The sequence below is a fragment of the Falco rusticolus genome, chromosome 3, assembly GCF_015220075.1.
Source record: "Falco rusticolus isolate bFalRus1 chromosome 3, bFalRus1.pri, whole genome shotgun sequence".
Lineage (NCBI taxonomy): Eukaryota > Metazoa > Chordata > Aves > Falconiformes > Falconidae > Falco > Falco rusticolus.
Window position 1 is genome coordinate 115918804 of NC_051189.1, and position 20247 is coordinate 115939050.

The 20247-nt window shown below is 57.4% G+C and overlaps 2 protein-coding genes across 2 annotated transcripts; one reads left to right on the top strand and one right to left on the bottom strand.

Moving 5' to 3' along the window:
- Nucleotides 1–685: 685 nt before the first annotated feature.
- On the top strand, nucleotides 686–4360 carry PPIE (peptidylprolyl isomerase E). Its single transcript, XM_037381545.1, has 10 exons — nucleotides 686–815; nucleotides 886–984; nucleotides 1107–1150; nucleotides 1704–1730; nucleotides 1931–2012; nucleotides 2591–2691; nucleotides 2820–2943; nucleotides 3027–3212; nucleotides 3771–3913; nucleotides 4007–4360. The coding sequence occupies exons 1-10, from the start codon at nucleotides 785–787 to the stop codon at nucleotides 4073–4075; spliced, it is 906 nt and encodes a 301-aa protein (XP_037237442.1). The 5' UTR covers nucleotides 686–784; the 3' UTR covers nucleotides 4076–4360.
- A 1149-nt stretch (nucleotides 4361–5509) lies between these two features.
- Nucleotides 5510–19547, bottom strand: LOC119145252 (bone morphogenetic protein 8B-like; the record flags this gene model as incomplete). The annotated part of the gene is made up of 7 exons (XM_037381546.1): nucleotides 5510–6653; nucleotides 8292–8402; nucleotides 8768–8847; nucleotides 9611–9805; nucleotides 10529–10677; nucleotides 11744–11936; nucleotides 19136–19547. Coding segments are annotated over 7 exons (1290 nt in total), but the record flags the coding sequence as incomplete, so codon positions are not given.
- Nucleotides 19548–20247: the final 700 nt, after the last annotated feature.

A 20247-nucleotide genomic window follows, 5' to 3' on the forward strand; every position in this document is an offset into this window, starting at 1 on the left:
TTAGTCGCTCCCTCTAGATAACTTATGAACAGGCCCCTTGTTAGCAAAAGTTAGAGAAACGGACTCCTCCTTTCATTAGTTATTTCATTATTTCTTTCAAACTATGGTTACATGACCTAATTACTATACCTACATTCTTTGAGTAAATATGTTTACACTTAACTTATTGTCCCTATTCCATACAATTTTTTTATATCAATTATTGAAGTTCATGAGTTCTTGGCAGGTAACTGTGAGTTGTTTCATTTGGTTGCTCTCAGTTCTTGGCCTTGGTACAGGGCTGTACAGAGGATTTCATAGCAGCCTTTGTTGTACAACTACTAGTTTCATTAAAATATATTTCCTATTCCTCTATATTTCTATTAAAATTATTTTATAAAATAAATAATGTTATTTAATTCTAACCATTAGCAAATCTGTAACAGTTCTGTTGCTATTTTATCCTCTAAAGGTGGCCGCCTTTTGGCAGTGGCGTTGATAAATGCGTTGGAAACTATTTTTTGGGATAAACGTGTTATTTGAGCACGGAGCAGGCGGTAATGCTGCGGGAGCGAGCGTCCCCCCCGGAGCGAGCGTCCCCGCCGGGGCGAGCATCCCCCCCGGAGCGCCTGCCCGGGCGGAGCACACGCCTGCTCCGTGCAGCTGCCTGTTTATCGGGGGGTCCCGGCTCCAAATGCTCTTTGGTTTGGGTAAATCATGTAGAATTTCCGTTAAGCCGCAGCGCCCCCGGGCCGCCCCCCCCGCGGAAGGGCGTGCGGCGGTTCCGGGACGCGCTGGGGCCAAGATGGCCGCCACCAAGCGGGTGCTGTACGTGGGTGAGTGGCGGGGCCGGGGGGGGCCGGCGGCGGGGCCGGGGGGGGCCGCTGACCGCTGGCCGCCCCGCAGGTGGGCTGGCGGAGGAGGTGGACGAGAAGGTGCTGCACGCCGCCTTCATCCCCTTCGGGGACATCACCGACATCCAGATCCCGCTGGACTACGAGACGGGTGAGTGGCGGGGGGGGGGGCTGGGCCCGGACCCCCTGCCCAGCAGCTCGGGGGGGAGTCTCCGGGTCCCGTGGGACCGCGGTGCCTTGGCTGCCCGTGACCGCTCGCTTCTCCCCCCGCAGAGAAGCACCGGGGATTCGCCTTCATCGAGTTCGAGCTGGCGGAGGTGAGCGAGGGCCGAGCGGAGGCACCGGGCTGGCGCGGCGCTCGGTGGAGGCATCAGGAATAACTTCCCCAGCCTTGAATCACTCTCCAGCAGCGGGAGATGCTGCTCGGCTCTTCCCAGTTCCCGCTTTTCCCATTTTCTTTGGGCTAAAGCGGGGCCGCTGCCAGCCCGGCTGCTCCCTGCGGTCCCTGGACCTCAGCACCAGTGGCTGCATAGATCTGTCGCCTTATAGTTTGTCCTGGGCTTCATACGTAAGGTCTCTCCTCTCCCAGATGCCGGTATAAACAATAAAGCATCTTAAATAAGATGGATGTGCCGCCCTGGGTGCGGGGAGGTGAGCCCCGGATACTGGTATGGATGCGGCTCACGCAGGATCCATCCGTTCCTACAGCCCTGGGGGAGCTGAGGTTTAGGAAAACAGCCCTTTGGCCGTGGTTTTTATTTTTTGCCACAAAATGCTGCAGCACCTATTGGCTGAGCCTTGCTTTTAAAGCTATAGAGAGGAAAAATGAGGATAATGATTTTTTTTTTGCTTTTTTTTTTTTTCCGGCAGGATGCGGCGGCGGCTATTGACAACATGGTATGGATGCTGCTCCCGCTCGCCCACGGAGCTGCGGGGCTCCACCGCCTTCCCCGTGGCACAGAGCGGAGCCCGGCATGGTGTGGGGCTGCACGGGGGAGGCTCTGTTTGACCTTGGGATGGGGGGTGGGGATGGGTGGGCTTGGGGGGCAGGGAGATTTTTTACCTGTTGGTGGGTTTTGTGCTTTTTGCCTCTGTAGAACGAGTCCGAGCTCTTTGGCAGGACAATCCGTGTGAACTTGGCCAAACCAATGCGAATTAAAGAAGGATCATCCAGGCCTGGTGAGTTGGTGCCTGGGCAGGGAGCACAGCCCCCGGAGAGCCTTTCTGCTTTCCAGACCCTGAGGCAGAGAGCTGTGCTCTGCCTCCTCTTTGGGGATCTTGTGGATCTGAGCAGCATCCTAATAACTAAATAATAACCTAATAACCCCAAATATTCCCAAATTCCTTGGGTGGAAACGCTCTTGGCTGCACTTCTGACTGCCTTCGTGCCCTTTGACAGAGGGCATGGCACGCACACACGCATGGGCCTGGTAGAATTACCTGCACATCTGGCCACATCTGTAAAGGCGGATGGAGCCAGGGCCGGGCTGAGCAGTTGCCCTGCGTGGGGCTAGTTGCAGCCAACAGCCCGTGAGCCCCCAGCGACGTGTGGGAGGAAGAAGAGACGACTTTGTCTCTCATTTCCCCGCACGCCGTGTCTTGTGGGGTAGGCGGCTGCCAGCTGGGTGCCCCCCTGTGCCGGGTGCGATCCTGCTGCCAGCGCCGTGCTGAGCGCTGAGCCGTGCAGCTGTGTGCGCGCTCACGTGCGGCTCTTCGGTTCGGTTCCTGTGCTCTGACCCTTCCTTTTGCTGGTGCAGTCTGGTCGGACGACGACTGGCTGAAGAAGTTTTCGGGAAAGACTTTGGAGGAGAACACGGAGGAGGGAGGAGCAGAGGCCCCCAAAACAGAGGTGCAGGAGGTAGGAAAACCAACCGGAGCTGTCTGTATCCCTGCTGTCCCCACGGCTGAGAGCATGAGGCCAGCCATCTCTGGAGGCAGAGCAGAGGAACGTCATCTCAATTTGCTTTTTTTTCTACTCCTGCCCAGGGCGAGCCTCCTGCCAAGAAATCCCGGGTCAACCCTCAGGTTTACATGGACATCAAGATCGGAAACAAACCTGTGGGGCGGCTGCAGATCCTCCTGCGCTCCGATGTGGTGCCCATGACCGTAGGTGAGCAGAGGATCAGCCTCCCCGGCAGGGTGGCTTCGAGCTGCGCCGCAGCTCTCACCCCTCTCCCCCTTGCCCCCCTACAGAGAATTTCCGCTGCCTCTGCACCCACGAGAAGGGCTTTGGCTTCAAAGGGAGCAGCTTCCACCGCATCATCCCCCAGTTCATGTGCCAGGCCGGTGACTTCACCAACCACAACGGCACTGGAGGCAAATCCATCTATGGGAAGAAGTTTGATGATGAGAACTTCATTCTCAAACACACGGGGCCAGGTAGAGCCGACTCCTCGGGCAGGGGCTGGAGAGCAGAATGGCTCAGTGTCCTCCAGGGGCCACGCTTGGGCTGTTTTCACCTAGACTGTGTTGATAGTAGCAACCCTGAATTATAATCTACGTTGGCCACACGCTTCTGCTGTGGTGTGATCTGCTGTGGTCAGATCATCGTGTGCTGCCAGCATTCAGCAAGCAGAAATGCGTCGTGCACTCTCCATCCATGCACCGTTAATTTCTGCTATTGCATGATGGAGAAGGTGTTTTGGAGCTGCTCTCCTGTTTGCTTTTAGAGGAGGAAAGCAAAAAAGCAAGCAGGTTTATCTCCAAACAGGTTTTCTATTACTGCAGCTGAAAATAGATGAGCAATCTCTACCCCTTCCCCCCTTTCATGCTTGCAAGTGTTTTGACATTTTTGGTTTCCGAGAGTTTCTGTAGAGCTGAACATTCAGAGGCTCTCCTAAAACCAGGAGCGTTTTGCAGGATATGGGAATGGGTTTGGGTCAAAGCTGAAGCTCCGCGCTCCCTCCCCAGCCGTAACACGGCATTTTTTGGTCACAGGGCTCTTATCGATGGCAAACTCTGGCCCAAACACCAACGGGTCCCAGTTCTTCATCACTTGCGATAAAACAGACTGGCTGGACGGGAAGCACGTGGTGTTTGGGGAGGTGACGGAGGGCATGGACGTGGTGCGGGAGATCGAGGTAGGTGCCGGCAGCAGGGGGGTCGTGGCAGAGCCGACCTCCTTCCTGCCCTTGGACTTCGTGCCTTTAATTCCTGCTGCTCTTTTCCCAAAGGCTCAGGGCACCAAAGATGGGAAACCGAAGCAGAAGGTGATTATCTCGGACTGCGGGGAGTGCCCGTGAGCTCGGCTCTGGGAAGGGGGCTGGATGGGGTGAGCCTGGCGTGGAGGGGCTGGGGTGGGGGCAGCCCCACGACCCCCCAGCAGTGCCCCGCTCCCACGGCTTCTGTCGGAATTCCCCTGCCAAGTGTGGTGCGAAGGTGCCTGCGGACAGTGCTGGGGGGGTCCGACCCCCGCGAGGATAAATTGCTTCTCAGCCTGCGCCCCCCGAGCGGGGCAGGGCTGGCTCTGCTGCTGTGTGCTGGAAAGACTTGACGTTTGGTAAAAATAAAACCTCGTTTTAAAAATATTGAGGACCTTCCCCTGGCTGTTGAATGCTCACCGTCGGAGGATGGGCTTTGCTTTTAAGCAGAGATGCTTTTTTGGGTTCTTGTTTGTTTGGGGTTTTTTTTGCATTTGCCTTCATCTTCTCAAATCCAGTGCCTAAATCCTGGCTCCAGGGAAAGCTGCCCGTGGAAGGGCAAGAAGAGCAGAGTGGAGTCAATCGTGATTTTTCTGTAGCAGGCTTTCCTGAAGGCTTTTTTGGCGTGTCCCTGGCTTCGTAGTGTTCGTTCCCATCAGCAGAGGGAGGCATGTCCCTGGCTGGCAGCTGTCCTGCTGGGAAACCAGCCTGGTCCAACTCCCTCTCCATCTGAGAGGAAGGACATTTACTGGGATGTGCAGGTGGGAGAATAAGATTGGAACCAGAAGTCCCAGGAAATGAAGAAGCCCTTTCTTTGGGTGATAGAAGAAGAAGGGGAAAAAAAAAAAAAAAAAAAAAAAAAAAAAAGTGATGTGGCTGTAGGAAGGAGTTTAGTTTCCAAACTGGTTTGCGGAGCGGGATGGCCACATCCATTTAGAGTTCCCAGCAGTGGGTAGCTCTGGCTGTGCACCGTGAAGGTAACGGCGTGGGTGGAAGGTGATGGATTTGGGATTTCCTAGGAAATGATGGCACTGGGTACTTCTGGGAATGTGTGTCCGTGGGGAGGAAGGGTTGTGCTTGTGTAACTGGGGATTTGGGGTTTTGTCACACAGACCAGGGGTGGTGCTTTTCCGGAGTGGACATGGGGATGCTTTTATTCACTTGCTTGTTTCCCACACTGGGGGTCGTGCATTGCCCTATTGCTGGGACAAGGTGAGGGGGGAGCACTCAGATGTGGTACCTGAAAAAAACCAGCCCAGCATTCCCCTTCCTTTTGTCCTTTAAATCTCGAAGTTTTGACGACAGTCCTTGCAGACACCTCCAGCAACACCTGAACCTCGGTGGCGAAGCTGAGGGAAGCCCTGGGCTTTCTCTGCAGAGGGACCGTGTCACACGGAGCCACAATTCCATCCTGAGCTGGATTTCATCGGGAATTAGCAGATAAAATCCTTCCAAAGAAGTGAGACTTTTTCTCGGGAAGCCAGGCATCTGCAGGGAGCAGCTCTTTCTTACTTTGGTGCGTTGATTGGGATTTTTTTTTCCTTTGCATTCAGCTAAGCCAGGTTTGTTACTTGTCTAGTGATGCAAGGTTCCGCGGGTACCCGAGCTGAGAAACAGGGCAAGGCTTTTTCTTTTAAAATCCGAGCAAATAAGTAATTTAATTGTGCAAATAGCACAGGGAAGCTGCCCGGGGCCGGTGTGGTCACAGCCCTGTTGGGATGCATCCACCGGTGAGCGCAGCCACTGTCCCAGCCAGGGGGACACAGCCTGACCTAAAACTCACATCACCACAATTTGGCAGGGCTAGTTTTCAAGCAAATAGGTGCAATTTTAGCCGATCCCGAATATTTATTCGTTGCGAAATCCCATCCGCCGAACAGAGTGCTGCTGTGCTGTGACATTTATTAAAAAACAAAGAGCAAGAGAAACTAGGTGTTTACTTTCTGAACTAGGTGTTTATTTTATAACAGTGTCATAGCTCAATATGGATTTTTTTTAACATTTTTTTTTCCCAACTGGCTGAGTTTTGTGAACTTTAAGTAAACAGGAGCGGGTTAGTCAGCCAGCTGCTTAACTGGCTGAGGGTGTTTTCATGAAGGGAATTAAAAGCGCTGGGTAGAGGTGGGTTAGTTAGCTGGAGATGGTTAGAAACAGCTCAATCCCAGAGCAACCTGGATGTTGCTTCCCTCGTCCTAGTTACCCTTCAGCCCAAACTGCCTCCACCAGCGACTGCAGCAGCCTGGGAACCAGCAGCACGAGGGGAAAAAACATCAGCCACGAGGAAAACATGTAACCAGCCACAAATCCTCTTTCCTATGTATATATATATATGTATGTGTCTCATTAAGTGCGGTAAGAGAATAAAAGTTTTATATTATTTACATCCACTTCTAGGAAGGGGTGGGAGGGATTTCTTTTTATTACTTATTATTATTAATGAACTTTGCTCTGATGCAGCCTGTAAAAGCTCCTCTTCCTTGCATGCAGCAGCATCCCATCGCTCCGGTGGGATCGGGCTGGGACCTGGCCGTCAGTGGCAGCCGCAGGATTTCACCACCATGTTGCGGTGCTTCTTGAGGATGACGTTGTTGTTGCTGTCGTAGTAGAGGACGGAGGTGGCACTGAGCTTCGTGGGGGCACAGCACGCCTTGGGCACAGCCTCGGGCTTCATCAGGTGGACCTGGGGGAAGGATGGAACCTGTGAGTGCTGGCCAATGCAGAAAAAAAAAAAAAAGGAGCAGCAAACCAGCTCATAGCTGCAAAAAACCTGGGTGAATGGGGAGATTATTTCCAGCTTTTTTTGCAAAAATATTTATTCTAAGTGCTGGGCAGGCTTTGCTGCAGTTTATATTGGATTGGGCACCGTGGCACTGTGTGGGCCAGGCAGCCCCTTCATTTATTTGGGACTTCTGGGCCCTTTTCTCCTGTAAATAGGAAAACGGCTACAAAAATAAATCATGGGTCTCACTCCTGTGCGGGTGGGGGAGCTGGATGCTGTTTGAATAGCGATACTGCAGGGCTCAGCACCACCCCACATTTAACACAGCGCACGAAAATCTTCAGTGCACAACACCTCCCTGAACACTGCTCTCCTTCGGCTCGTTCATTCCCTGCTTGGGACACAGGTTATCCTGGTATTTTGCCGTACAGCATCAGCGGGGAGGCTCACAGGCTGCTCAGCGCACGCAGCCCTTGCTGCCCTTACCCGACATGTGCGGTTAATTTATTGCAGGGGCAGCCGAGCTCTCCCAGTTCGGAAGTCCGGTGTTTTTGCTCTCAAACCCTGCTATTTGCAGCGCAGGCTGGGGCTGGCACGGATCCCCAGCCGCCTTTGCCCCGGCGCTTCCCAGAAGGACCAGATCCGGCTGCCAGGTGATTCACGTCCTGCCCAAACGGCTCCATTTCGGGAAGAGCGTTGGGTTTAGGGGTGATGGGTGGGTGGCGGGGGTAAGGGCACCCCTCCCTGCCGCTGCCAGGATCGTGCCCAGCCCTGGATGGGGCCTCTGGCAGCTTAGTTAATGCAAAAATTAAACCCCGCCAGGCGATGCCTTCAAAGGCTGGGCTGAGGACTCGGCGCTCCCTGTAATTAACCGCGAACACCGGAGCCGGTGTGACTCCGCCATTGGGAAATCAAACACTTACAGGGCAGGAAATTCCAGAAATTAAAGCACCGGGTGGGTTTGGGAAAAAAGGGGCATTAAAGCCTTCCTGCTTGGAATATGCTGAGCCCAACGTTTGGGCGCTGAGCTGCAGCGGCGCTATCTGGAGCCTTGGATGAAACCCGCGCACGTGGCCGGGGAGAAGATGCACGGGCCACACACTGCCCTTGCCCACCAGCTGGGGGGGAGCAGTGGGGGGCTCCTGCGAGCCCCGGGCTTGCTCCTGCACCCCAGCCTGCTGCAAGGGGAGGGTGCCATTAACCTGGAAAAAACCTGCCCATTTTGCCCCTCTCCCGCTGCTGTTAACCTTGAGCAGGATCGCGTCAGCAAATCAAGAGGTGGAGGAGCTCCAGAATTACAAATCCTCCACCGTTACACCCTTTTGGCTCAGGTTGATGGCAGAGCCAGTGTGCCCTCACGCTCGTCCCTCCATCCATGTCCTGAACTGCTGTTTCGGCACCTCCCGGTGAGCCCAGATGTGTGTGAGCCCACTGATGCTTTATCGGGAGCCGGAGCTGAGCTGCACCCTCCGACCAAAACGCTCTCAAAGCCAGGCGCACCCAGCCCCAAATCCAGCTCTCCAGCGGGACCCGCTGGGCTCTGACCGGCCCCCAAAGCCCCCAGCACCCCCATGGGATGCCACTGCGGGATGCACTGACCAAGGACTGCAGGATGGCGTGGTTGGTGGCGTTCATGCAGGAGTCCAGGGGGAAGGCGCACTCCCCCTCGCAGTAGTAGGCTGAGTACCCCTGCGGGGCGATCACCCAGTCCTGCAAAAAAGGGTTTACACCAGTTACACCACGGGTTTCACGCTTTCAGTGCCCCTTCATCTATTCCCCACCTGCAAAAACAACCCAACCGGCTCCTCCCTGGGTGGCCATGCCAGCAGCAAGGGCTTTTCCAGCCTGAGCCACGAGCTGTTTGGGGTCACCGGTGGGATTTGGGGTTGTGGCAGTTCACGTTTGCCTTCCCAGCTCCCGGGATGGGGCTGCGGGACCCCCCCCGGCTGCCCCGCGCTGCTCACACCACTGCAGGTCACCATGGCAGGAGAAGCTGGGCTGGGAGGGAGCCCAGGAGTGGGGACAGCGATGGTGGTTTTATTTTTTTACATTTACTTCTCCCGGTAGACAAGTACCAGCCAGCCAAGGTCCTGAAAGCTGACGTAGAGCTCGTGGCGCCGGCAGACCTGCCGCCCATCCGTGGCGTGGACATCGTCTGTGGGAGAAGGAGACAGGCAGCATCAGCCCTGTGGTGCCAGCACCCCACATCCCACCCCCGCGCTGCAGCCACCCCCACTCCAGGGTGGGATGAGCAGCCTGTATTGTCGGGGTTAGGCCAGAAGAGCCAAAGAAGTGGAACCTCCGTTGTTGCATGAAAGGAAAAGAAGATTCAGCCTGGCCTGAAATTTCACGCTCCCACATTGGGATTGATTCATGGAATGGTTTAGGTTGGAAAAGACCTTTAAGATCAAGTCCAATCGTTAACCCAGGACTGCCAAATCCATCACTAAGCCATGGCCCTAAGCACTGCATCCATTCGTTTGGGGGATTCATCCTGGGAAGGGCTAAATCCCAGCTCTGTCACAGAGGAATTGCCATCGAGGGTGTTCCAAGATAAATGGGTTTGGGAGAGCTGGGGCTTCCTGCATCCCTCCTGCCTGAGTGGCTTCCTGGGGCTGTGACACCCTCCTGGGGTGATGCTCTCCAAGGGTGGCTTCAATGCCAAGGGCAATGATGCAAAAAGTCCAAGACTCAGGTATCCCAAATACCCCACAAGACACCATCGCCCCAGACCCACTGTACCTCCTGAACCACAAACCACCTCAGTCTTCCCCAAAAACACCCACAGCTCTTTACTCCGCTTCGCACGGGACCAAACCCGGGATTTCTGCCCTACTAACAGCAGGTGCCTCGATCACGGCAGCACCAGAGCCCGGCGCTTTCCATAGGGACCACTTCTCACCCCGCAAAGCTCTTACCAAAAATGCCTGGCAGCTTGTTGGGATGTGGGAGGTCGTTGGCCTTCTTGGGCTGCCGCCTCCTGGGGGGCTTGGCCGCCCGTGCCACACGTGGGGGGCTGGGGCTCGCTCGGAAAAATGTCACCATGAAGGGCTGCTTGGAGCGGGGCCCCCGGCGCCCCAGCAGCCCCGCCGAGCCCGGGTCGACGCTGTGCCCTGCAAGGATGGGAGCACGCACGGGTTTGCTCTCAGAATGAACTCATTTTCTTAAAGCAAGGGGATTTTTTTTTTTTTCTCCTTGGAAATTTGCAGAGGGTAGCTGCGGTTTCGGCATCCCAAGAGGCTGGATATCCCCCCCCCGTGGCGCTCCTGCTCGGCTGTTGCTGTGCAGTGGGCAGCTCACAGAGGCGGGGTGGCCTCATCCTGCACGTTGCCACCACGTGATGGTCACGAAGAGCAATTCAAGGATCAACCCAATGACTGATCTTCCCTTTCACCACCGGGGAGGAAACCTCGGGCGCTGGGAGGGAAGGGGATGGATGGGGCATTCACCTCCCCCATGGGAGTGGAGATGCTCTTTGTGTGCCCGAGCACCTGCAAAAGGCACTTTTGGAGCAGATTTGATCCCATGGTGAGAAGAGGGTTAATCCTCCGGCACAGAGATGAGGATCCCTCCAGGTAGGGAGTTCATTAAGTGTTAATGGGGTTATTACAGTCCTCACCAGGAACCCCATTAACATGAAGGAGGCCTCCCCATCATCAGGGCTTGCCTGCAAACCCAGCTGACTGAGGCTGTGAGCTGTCCCTCCCAGCTGGAAATTTAAAATTGCAGTGAGAGGAACCCCCCCACCGCCTGCTGTGGCACTAAGGGGGGAGATGAGAGGACTTTGGATCCTGGAGATTTGGTCCCAAATGCACGGGGAGGTGAGGCAAGCTTACCATCATCCGTCTCTACGTAGAGCCGCAGCCCCAGGTTGTATTTCTGATCCACTAACCAGTGGTTGCTGGCGGCTGTGACGTCAAACACCAGCCAGCCCTCGGTCCCAGCACGCAGGTCCTGGACATCCAGCAGGAACAGGTCAGACTCCCTGCAGAAATGGGGGGAAGGGGGGAGGCAGGTGAGTAACAGCACCCAAGGGGCATCGGCACCAGGGATAATTCATGGAAATGACTCCTCGGTGCCTGTGTCTGTACAGGTCCCAGCACAGCAGGGACAGGACGGCGGCTCCTGGTGCCTCTGGCTGTGCTGGACATGATGGTGGCACCCTGGCAGCTGCCCTGGGAAAAGCTGGGGTGTGGCATTGCCTGGTGGGAACGTGTGGGAACAGCCGGCTGCAGTGGTGCTGCTTCCCTCAGCACTTGTATGGTGGTGGGAAGGGCAAGTGCTGGGGCTGGTGCTTGTGGGAGGGCCCCATCCCCTTCCCGTCCCCATCTCCATCTTTGTTTCCATCCTCATCCCCATCCTTGTCCCCATCCTTGTTTCCATCCTCATCCCTATCCATGTCCCCATCCCCATCCTTGTCCCCCTCCCTGTTTCCATCCCCTTCCCATCCTTGTTTCCATCCTCATCCCTATCCATGTCCCCGTCCCCATCCTCGTCCCCCTCCCTGTTTCCATCCCCATCCCCTTCCCATCCTTGTTTCCATCCTCATCCCCATCCCTGTCCCTGTCCCCACCCCCATCCTCATCGCCATCCCCATCCTTGTTTCCATCCCCATCCCTATCCCTGTCCCCATCCCCATCCTGGTTTCCATCTTTGTCCCTGTCCCCATCCTGGTTTCCATCTTTGTCCCCGTCCCTGTCCCTGTCCCCATCCCCTTCCCACCCTTGTTTCCATCCTCATCCCTGTCCCCGTCCCCATCCCTGTTTCCATCCTCATCCCCGTCCCCTTCCCATCCCCGTTTCCATCCTCATCCCTGTCCCCATCCCCATCCCTGTTTCCATCCTCATCCCTATCCCTGTCCCCGTCCCCATCCCCTTCCCAGCCTTATCCCTATCCCTGTCCCCGTCCCCATCCCTGTTTCCATCCTCATCCCCATCCTTCTCCCCATCCCCATCCCTATCCCTGTCCCCGTCCCCATCCCCTTCCCACCCTTGTTTCCATCCTCATCCCTGTCCCCATCCCCATCCTTGTTTCCATCCCCATCCCCCCACCTGTTGGAGTGCTCGGCGGCGATCTCATAGATGCTGACATGGAGGGTGTTGTTGGCATGGCGGGCGGCACTCCGTGCCTTGTAGATGCGAAACTCAGCGGCTGTCACCGACTCGCCCGTGGGCACCTGTGTCAGGTCGAATCTGAACTCCTTCCAGTAGGGCTTTGGTGAGAAGATATCCCGGTCCTGCTCGACTGCGGAGCAAAGGGGTCAGGGAGGGCTGGGCCAGACCCTCTCCATGCCACCAGCCACCCCGACGGGCTGCTCTGAGCCTGCAGCCCCTCCCTGACCTGATGTGGGGACAAATCCTGCTGGGTCCGGGCTCCTCACCCCACCGAGCTCTTGGCTGCTGCTGCAAATTCCCATCTCTCCTCTCCCACGAGTTTTAACTTTGATGTACCACCCCTCTGTTTTGGCACACATCCACCCTGACTTTATTTTGCTGTAAATCCCCCAGCCTCCCATCCTAAATAATAATTAAATTATTAAAATGTTTAAATTAATAATTAATCTATTAATTAAAATAAATATATATTAAAAAGCATCAGCGCTTGGCTACGGCTGGGGCACGGAGAAGCTGCCCCTGGTGCTGTGCTTTAGGGGCTACAGCCCTTTGCGCTTCTCCAAAGGGTGAAAAACCCACCCAAACCCCCAAATTTTGGGGATCGGTGGGATCATCTGGAGCAGAATTGGGGGTTTTCTTGCAGCAGGTGCTGGAAGGACAAAAATCGAGGACAACCCGGGGCTGCTGCCGGGTGCCACAGGTCCCTGTCACCTGCAAATGTCAGGAACTCCAGCCTAACCCTTTAGGGGGGGGACTGTCAGGTCACCGCTCCGTAAAAATAAACCCTTCTTTTTCTCTGGAAATACCTACTTTCCACAGAAATATAGTGCACGTTGGGAAAGGAAAAATCTTTTTTTTAAAATCTGTAAAGAAAAAAAACCTGCCACCGTCTTTCTTTATGCAGCCCCACACAGTTTCTTTAATATGTAATTATTTTCTTCAAATTGTTCTTTAAAAATATTCCAAGCCGCCATGAGTGAATATAATTAAAGTGATTAAAGCTCCTCCTGCTTCAGGCACACAAGCAACATAAAAAAAATTCTGACCTGGTGCTTAGTTTTAAAAAGAAAACAAACAAATCATTAAATAAATAAAACCGCGTGTTTTCCAATGCAACTTTTAACTGATTCTTGGAGGAAAAATATTCCAAATTTAAAGCACCATAAAGCTGCCATCACTGTTGATATGGGGGGAGCAGTGTGGCGCATCCCTCCAAACTGAACACTGAGATTTTAATTATGCATCCACGTTTTGGTTTGGGTTTTTTTTTTTTTTCCCTCCCTCCTCTTCTTTTTTTTTCCCTTTTTCTTTTTTAAAACCCCACATTCCCTCCAGCTACTGGGCTCACCACAAGCCATGTTATAAAAAAAGCCCGGGGCCAGGCGGGCAGGGGCGGATGCAGAGAGGCTTCCTGCTGCGGCCAGGAGGATGCTGTGGGGAGCCGGATCCGGCCCCTGCACCCCCTCGGGGGGACACCACCGGTCCCCCCCCCCCCTGCTGCAGCCCCTCGGGCTCTTTTCTGCTTTTCCTGTCTCCCCCCAGCCCATCGCTGATGGTTTAACACTCCTGGACCATTAAAGATGCTGCCGAAGCCACCAACACCTCGTAGCTCTTGCAAAACCCTTAACCCCCCAAAAACACAACCATGGAGGTTAAGAATCATCTCCCCTTTTTCTTCTTTTTTTTTTTCCTCTGACAACCCCCCCAGCAGGACATCCCATGGTCGGTCCAGGGGACACCCAGGTACAGCACGGTGTCCCCTTGGGTATTTTCAGTCACCTGGGTATCTCATGGGTCCCCCCTTGGCTCCCTGCCATCAGGTGAGCCCCAACACCAGCTCAGAATCACCGTGACCTTCACCGAGCGTTTTCAGCAAAGTGATGCTGTGGGTGGGCTGGCACCCAGGGAAGGGCGGGAGGGGTCTGTGGCCCAGCCAAGGTGGTCACAAGGACCCAACAACACAGAAAAAGACCCCAGGGTGATTTTTAGCCCCGGAGAAGGGTGAAAACCTTTGCTAAAGCAGCACTTTGTTATGAAACGTTCCCATCTGTGTGCTGCGGAGGTGACGGAGTAGTCTGAAGGCCATTAGCTGTGCGCCTTGAACCAAGTGAGTTGGACTTAATAGCAAGGTGCTTGGTACTTGGGATGAGAGACTGGGAGGAATCCCCGCTTCCTCTGCCGCGTCAGAGCAGAAAAGGGGATTCTGCCCTTGGAAGGGCAGGACCAAGGGTGAAGCATCCTCTCCCGTGCCGACACCGGGGTCGTGCGCAGAGGGGGGCGATGGGGACGGGGCTGGTGACCAGCAGGTTGGATACGGTTCAATATCACCCTGTTTGCTGGCAAAATGATAAACGGCTTCAAAAATTACAACCCTGCGGCGCATCCCAAAAGCACCCAGCACCTTTCGCCCAGGTGGAAAAGTGGGTGCTAAAGTACTGCTGGGGGGTGCGCAGGGTCCCCCCCCCCCCCCGCCCCAATCCGGCCAGGAGCCTGGCGTGCCTGGGAACCTGCTATTGATTTGAGGCGGGTTGACTCAGCCACACCGCCAACCCTCAATTATCTGTGGGCGGATTATCCGGATTGCGGATGAGACACACTAAAAAAACCCAACCCAAGCTCTTCGCTCTCCTTGCCCCCTCCTTTGGCATTTACCCGCTCGCCCCTAAGAGCTGCTGCATCTTTCCCCAAAGCTGAACGCCACAACTAAGCTGTGCATTCTCACCCATCCGAAAAAAAAATATTAAAAAAAATTATATGATGTATAAATATATATAAATGGCCGTAGGGCCATGCAACCCCTGTCAGGGGATGCCCAGGTCTGACTGGGCTGAGCCTTGCTGTGTCTCCCAGCCCCAGTGCACTCCCCATCTCTTCCCAGAGATGGGGTGACGGGGCCGCCTGCCCTTCGTCCTGCTCCCCAGGTTATTTTTAGCTGCACTTTTTCATTGTAAACTTTCTCTGTTTCTATAAACTGTGCATCAGTCATAATTACTGGTCCTGGGCTGCTCGCAATGGTCCCCATGATCATTTCAGACACTAAATTAAAAGGAAATGCCAGGATATTCAACCACATGAAGTGCTCTCAATCCTAAAATAGGTTTAAAGGAGATGCAAGGAAGATGCTATCCTTCGCTTGCAAGCAGGAAAAAATAAGCTCCCGAGGCTTTTTGAAGCAGGGAGAGGAGTTATCCCAAATGCTGCGAAACGCAGCCGAGCCTCTGCCAGGCTCCTACGTTGCTTCTCCCATTCTCCCAGGATGAACAGCAGGAGCTGTGGGACACGGGACTGAGCACCCCCTGCTTGCACCCCCCCCTGCACCCCCAGCCCTACAAGCAGCCAGATGGGATTTTTTATCTGCAAAGTTTTTCCCGTTTCCGACACGCACGGGGATTGCGGATAAAGCACCGACACCTCAGCCTGGCTCATTCCGCGCTGCTGGAAAATGCTGCCATGTGTCCCTCAGCCGTGCTGGGCTTCCTGGCGGAGCCGCTGTGGATGCCCAGAGGAAGAGGAGGTGCAAACGGCTGCAAAATGATGTCAGGAGTGGGGAAATCCTGACCCTGCTGCTGACAGCAGCTGGATTTCAGTGGTAATTGTGTGGGGGCAAAGGCGGGTGCCCGCATGAGTGCCAAGGCCGGCAGTGGGTGATGCTCCGCCAAGTGTGGGGAGCAGAGCAGCACACCCCAACTCCCTGGATAAATTAAAGAGGTTGCCGTGATCTCTCACCCCACACTAATGGCTCCTGGCAGCACCCGGGGCACTGCAGCTATTTTTGCACAGGTGCCCTGTCTTCCTCCCCCGGTGCTCCCTGGCACCCCTCCCTGAAGCCAAGGTTTGCCAGAAAGATGTCCGGCCAGGGGCAGAGCTTCATCCAAAGCAGTCATGGGGGGTGTCTGGCCACATCCCAGGCAGTGGTGGGCACCGGGGAGGGGTAGGGAGGACACGTGTGGGGCTGAGGGGCGGTCATAGGGGGCTTGGGCACGCTGCGGCACTGCCAGCCTCCTCCTCCTCACCTTCCCGTTACAAACCTCTCTGCTCCGTGATTATACCCTGCACGGCCCCGTGACTCACGGCTGGTGGCTCAGCCCTGGCCGAGAAGAAACCTCCAAGCCCATCCTTACCTCAGGCTTAAAAATACATCCCACCTGACTCCAGTTAGCACACAGAAATAGCACGGGGCAGCTCAGACAGGGGTTTATCTTCAGCAGGATGCAACGGGTGGATCCACCAGCACCAACCCCAACCGCAGGTGCCCATCGCCCGGTGCCCCTTGCTGTCCCCAGCCCCACCACCCATCCTGGCCAGCAGGCAGGGCTCCCTGCTCGCCCAAACCAGGACGTGTTTGTGCGCTGGGGAGGTTTGCCGTTCCCCCTTCCCAGGAAAAAGGTGTGCCGTTGGGAGCCGCGCTCCGGCCTGGCTCACACAGGGCTACGCAGGGTGGCTGCGAGCAAAGAGGTCCAAGTGCCCAATGGAGCACTGACTTTGCCCATTTGCATGCCCCATCAGGGTAATTGTGCAGCAAATTATGCATGCAAATGAAGGCTAGCCTTCTCCCACAAAAATTTTTTTCATTAACATGAAGGGCCTGATAAAGCCGCAGAAATCAAAGCCATTCAAATTGAAGGCTGGAGCTGTGCTCCCCAACTCTCCTGGCTGCTCTAGGAGCACTGGGAAGGGGAACGGTGCCAGCACCGCCACACCAGCACCCCTGTGCCGACACCCCTGCACCAACAGCCTGTGCCAGCATCCCTGCATCAGAACCCCTTGCACCAGCACCCCTCACTGATGTGTCCCAGGCGGCTCCCCAGCCTCCCCCAACGTCCCACCCTGGCTGCCATCTAACCTGGCCATTTTAAAGCACATTTTGGTGCTTTTGGGTTGTTTTAAGGGCTCAGGGAAGCTGGGACTTGATGCCCCAGTATCTGCCTGTCCAGGCTCAGCTAACTGGGACACTGAGGCCCGCCCACTCCCAAGGGCTCTAGACAGGAGGTGGGTGCCCAAGCCCATGGGCACCCTGACCACTGCCCAGAGCAGCAGGGTCAGTCCCAGGGAGCTCCCTGGCCTCTTTACGTCCACACACAGTACAGAGGATGTAAGAACAGGTGGAGATGCCTCAGGAGATGCCTCCAGAGTCCTCCCTCACCCACACCTCCTCCCGAGGGCGCAGGTCCCCACCCTGCCTGGTCTCTCCAGTGATGGTTTCTCCCCATGCTCAGAGCACTGGGGGGCTTGGAGGGGTGCAGAGGGGAAAGGACCCTGCCTGCCTGGTCCTCAGCAGTGCCATGGTGAGGCACCTTCCCTTTGGCACACCATGGTGCAGCAGCCAAATCCAGTTTTGCCCTGGGGACATGTCCCCAAGCCCAGGACACCAGCCACATCTGCAGCTCATGGGCCAGTGTTGCAATTTGAGTCCCAGTCAGTTCCAGCATCACACAGGGCACCAATTGTCGCAGCACAAGCAAAGCTAGCAAGCTGCAGCAAGGCTTTACCGTGGGTCAGATTCCACTGTCCACGCTGTTTCTCCATCCTCCAGAGGCCAGACCACACACCTCCTTCTCCCTGCTTCATCCAGCCTCCTCTCCCACACTCCTCAGGGCTATGTAACCCCTTTGCAGGGACGAGCTAGAGCTGCACATCGTCCACGTCAATCAACCCACTGCCTCTGAAGCAAGGCCACAGCTGCATATTATCAATGTCAATCAATCCACTGCCTTCATTCCCCTGCTCTGTGCCTCCTGACACCCCCTGTCCTGCACCTCATCCCCCAGCCTTTGCCCAGATGCTCCCCAAAAGCCTCATGCCTGGACACGGACCCCCAAACACCCCTTAAAGCAATGAGCAGAGGAACAGTCCGTATCCCAGTGCCTGGCCTGCTCATCCTGCTAGGTTCAGGGCACCCCGGTGCCTGCCCTCGTGCGGGGACCTCTCACACCCTGAGTGCTCGTGGTCCCGTGGATGCTGGCTGGAAATAGCTCTGCTTGCATTGCCACTCATGCAACTGCCTGGAAATTGGACGGTGGCTGGAGCCCGGCATTGCTCAGTAACCAGCTGGACGGGATTCCAGCAATAATTAGCAACCTTGAGGATTTTATTTTGAACTGTGATTCAGTGTCCCACCACCGCGGGTAATTCGGTCCACCCTGCTGCTGGCACGAGAGAGCTGCTGGCCTGCCTGCACATCCTGCTCACCCCACAACCAGCTCATGGGCGCCCACCGAAATGGGGAGTGCAGGGTGGGCGACACGGGTGCCTCATCCCATGGTGCTTTCCAGCCTCCCTCCGCTGCGATATGATGGAGATAGGGTTTGGGGGGAGCAATCCGGTTGATTGGGACAAGCTCACCAAGTTGACTCAGCTTGGTCCCAGCCCGATGGCCCTCAGCCCACCCTGCTGCATGGCTTTCCCCTTCCCCAGCTCCCTTTTTTGAAGCGGAGCCGGGTTTCATACCACCGGGTCCCTCGCAGCCCCTCACCCGTGGTTATTAAGCTCAGCTCTGTGCCCAAGGGGCTCTTCTGGGCAGGGATGCGCTGAGGAAGCAGCCCAGGATGGCGGGATGCTCGGAGCCGTCGGTACACGGCCACGGTGCCCTGCCCGCAGCCAGGGCCGGCCCAGGGACCAGCTTTGCTCAGTGGGGTGTGGGTCGGGGTCGGGCTGGGCTGGCAGGGGGGCTCCGGGTTGTGCCCAGCCCTGGCAGCGTGGCCGCCCGCAGCCCCGTGCGCCCTGTCCCGCCGTGTGCTGCTCCCCGGTGCCTCCCCGGTGTCCCCACGGTGACTCCCCGGGGCCTTGCCGGTGCCCCCCGTGCCCCCCCGGCGCTGCGGACGAGGACCCCGAGCCCCCGGGGCTCTGCGCTGTGCGAGGCTCGGCAGCCGCCCCCGTGCCCGGTCCTACCCTTGCGCCCCCCGGGCCCCCGCAGGCTCCGGTCCTGCCCGTGCGCCCTGGTCTGCTCCGGTCCCCCCGTGCGACCCCGTCCTGCCCAAGCCGCCTGGATCCTGCCCGTGCGGCTCCGTGCCTCTGCAGGCTCCAGGCCCTCCGGTGTGCCCCGGTCTGCTCCGGTGCCCCCGGTCTTGCCAAAGCTGTCTAGACCCTGCCCGCACGCCCCGGTCCTCCCGGTAGCCCCGGTCCCCCTGGTATCCCAGGTCCTCCCGTTATCTCCTCACGCCCCGGTGCCCCCGGTCCCCCCGGTATCCCCGGTCCTCCCGGTATCCCCGCATGCCCCGGTGTCCCCGGTGTCCTCGGTCCTGCCGGTATCTCCTCACGCCCCGGCGCCCCCGGTCCCCCGGTATCCCCGCACGCCCCGGTGCCCCCCCTGTCCCCGGTGTCCCCGCTCACCCATATTGACGAGGCTAACGACGGTGTCGGCGCGGCTGACGACGCTGCCGGGCGGGGGACTCTGGGTGCTGAGCCCGGTAAGCACCGGCCGCGACACCGGCGCCTCCTCCTCCCCCTCCGCCTCCTCCTCGCCGGCCACGGCGTGGTACAGGTCCAGCATGAAGAGCGGCGCGGCGGCGGCGGGGGCGCGGGCGGCGGCGGGACCCCGCGGCCGGGGCCGGCCGGGCAGCCCCAGCACGGCCAGGATCTCCCGCTGCACGTCCCGCCGCTCGCCGCCGCTCAGCCGCCGCTGCAGGGAACCGGCGGCGTGGAACCGGCGGCGCAGGACGCTGCCGCTGCCCAGCTGGCACAGCACGGCCGCGGCCCAGAGCAGCGCCAGGGCCCCCAGCCCCCCCCCGGCCCGCCGCCGCCCCGCGCCCCGGCCCCATGGCACCGCCGCCGCCCGGCCCCCCCCCCGCCCCCCCGCCCCGCCCGCCCGGTGCGCTGCAGCACGGCCCCGGGCACCGGCACGGCACGGCCCGCCCCGCCGGGGCGAGGGAAAGGGACGGTCCCTCCGGCGGCGCCGCCCCGGCCGCGGCTGCGGGACGGCCCGGCCACCCCCTGCCCGGCGGCCCCGGGGAGCGGCGCAGGGCACGTGAACCCGTGCGCAGCCACCCCTGCTGGTGCTCAGCCTCGTGGGTATCCAGCCCCATGGGCACCCATCCCTAGGGATGCTCAGCCTCGTGGGTATCCAACCCCATGGGCACCCATCCCTAGGGATGCTCAGCCTCGTGGGTATCCAACCCCATGGGCACCCATCCCTAGGGATGCTCAGCCTCGTGGGCACCCAGCCCCATGGGCACCCATCCCTAGGGATGCTCACCCTCGTGGGTATCCCAACCCATGGGCACACATCCCTAGGGATGCTCAGCCTCGGGGGTATCCAAACCCATGGGCACCCATCCCTAGGGATGCTCAGCCTCGGGGGTATCCAAACCCATGGGCACCCAACCCCATGGGCACCCAATTCCATGGGCACTCATCCCTAGGGATGCTCACCTCCATGGGCACCCATCTCTGGGGATGTTCACCCATTTAGCTTCATGGGCATCCAACCCCATGGGGACCCAACC

Coding starts and splice junctions, on each gene's coding strand:
- PPIE (XM_037381545.1), top strand. CDS start 785: ATGGCCGCCACCAAGCGGGTGCTGTACGTGG. Junction 1,731..1,930: donor CGGCGGCTATTGACAACATG/GTATGGATGCTG, acceptor TTGCCTCTGTAG/AACGAGTCCGAGCTCTTTGG. Junction 2,944..3,026: donor TGTGGTGCCCATGACCGTAG/GTGAGCAGAGGA, acceptor GCCCCCCTACAG/AGAATTTCCGCTGCCTCTGC.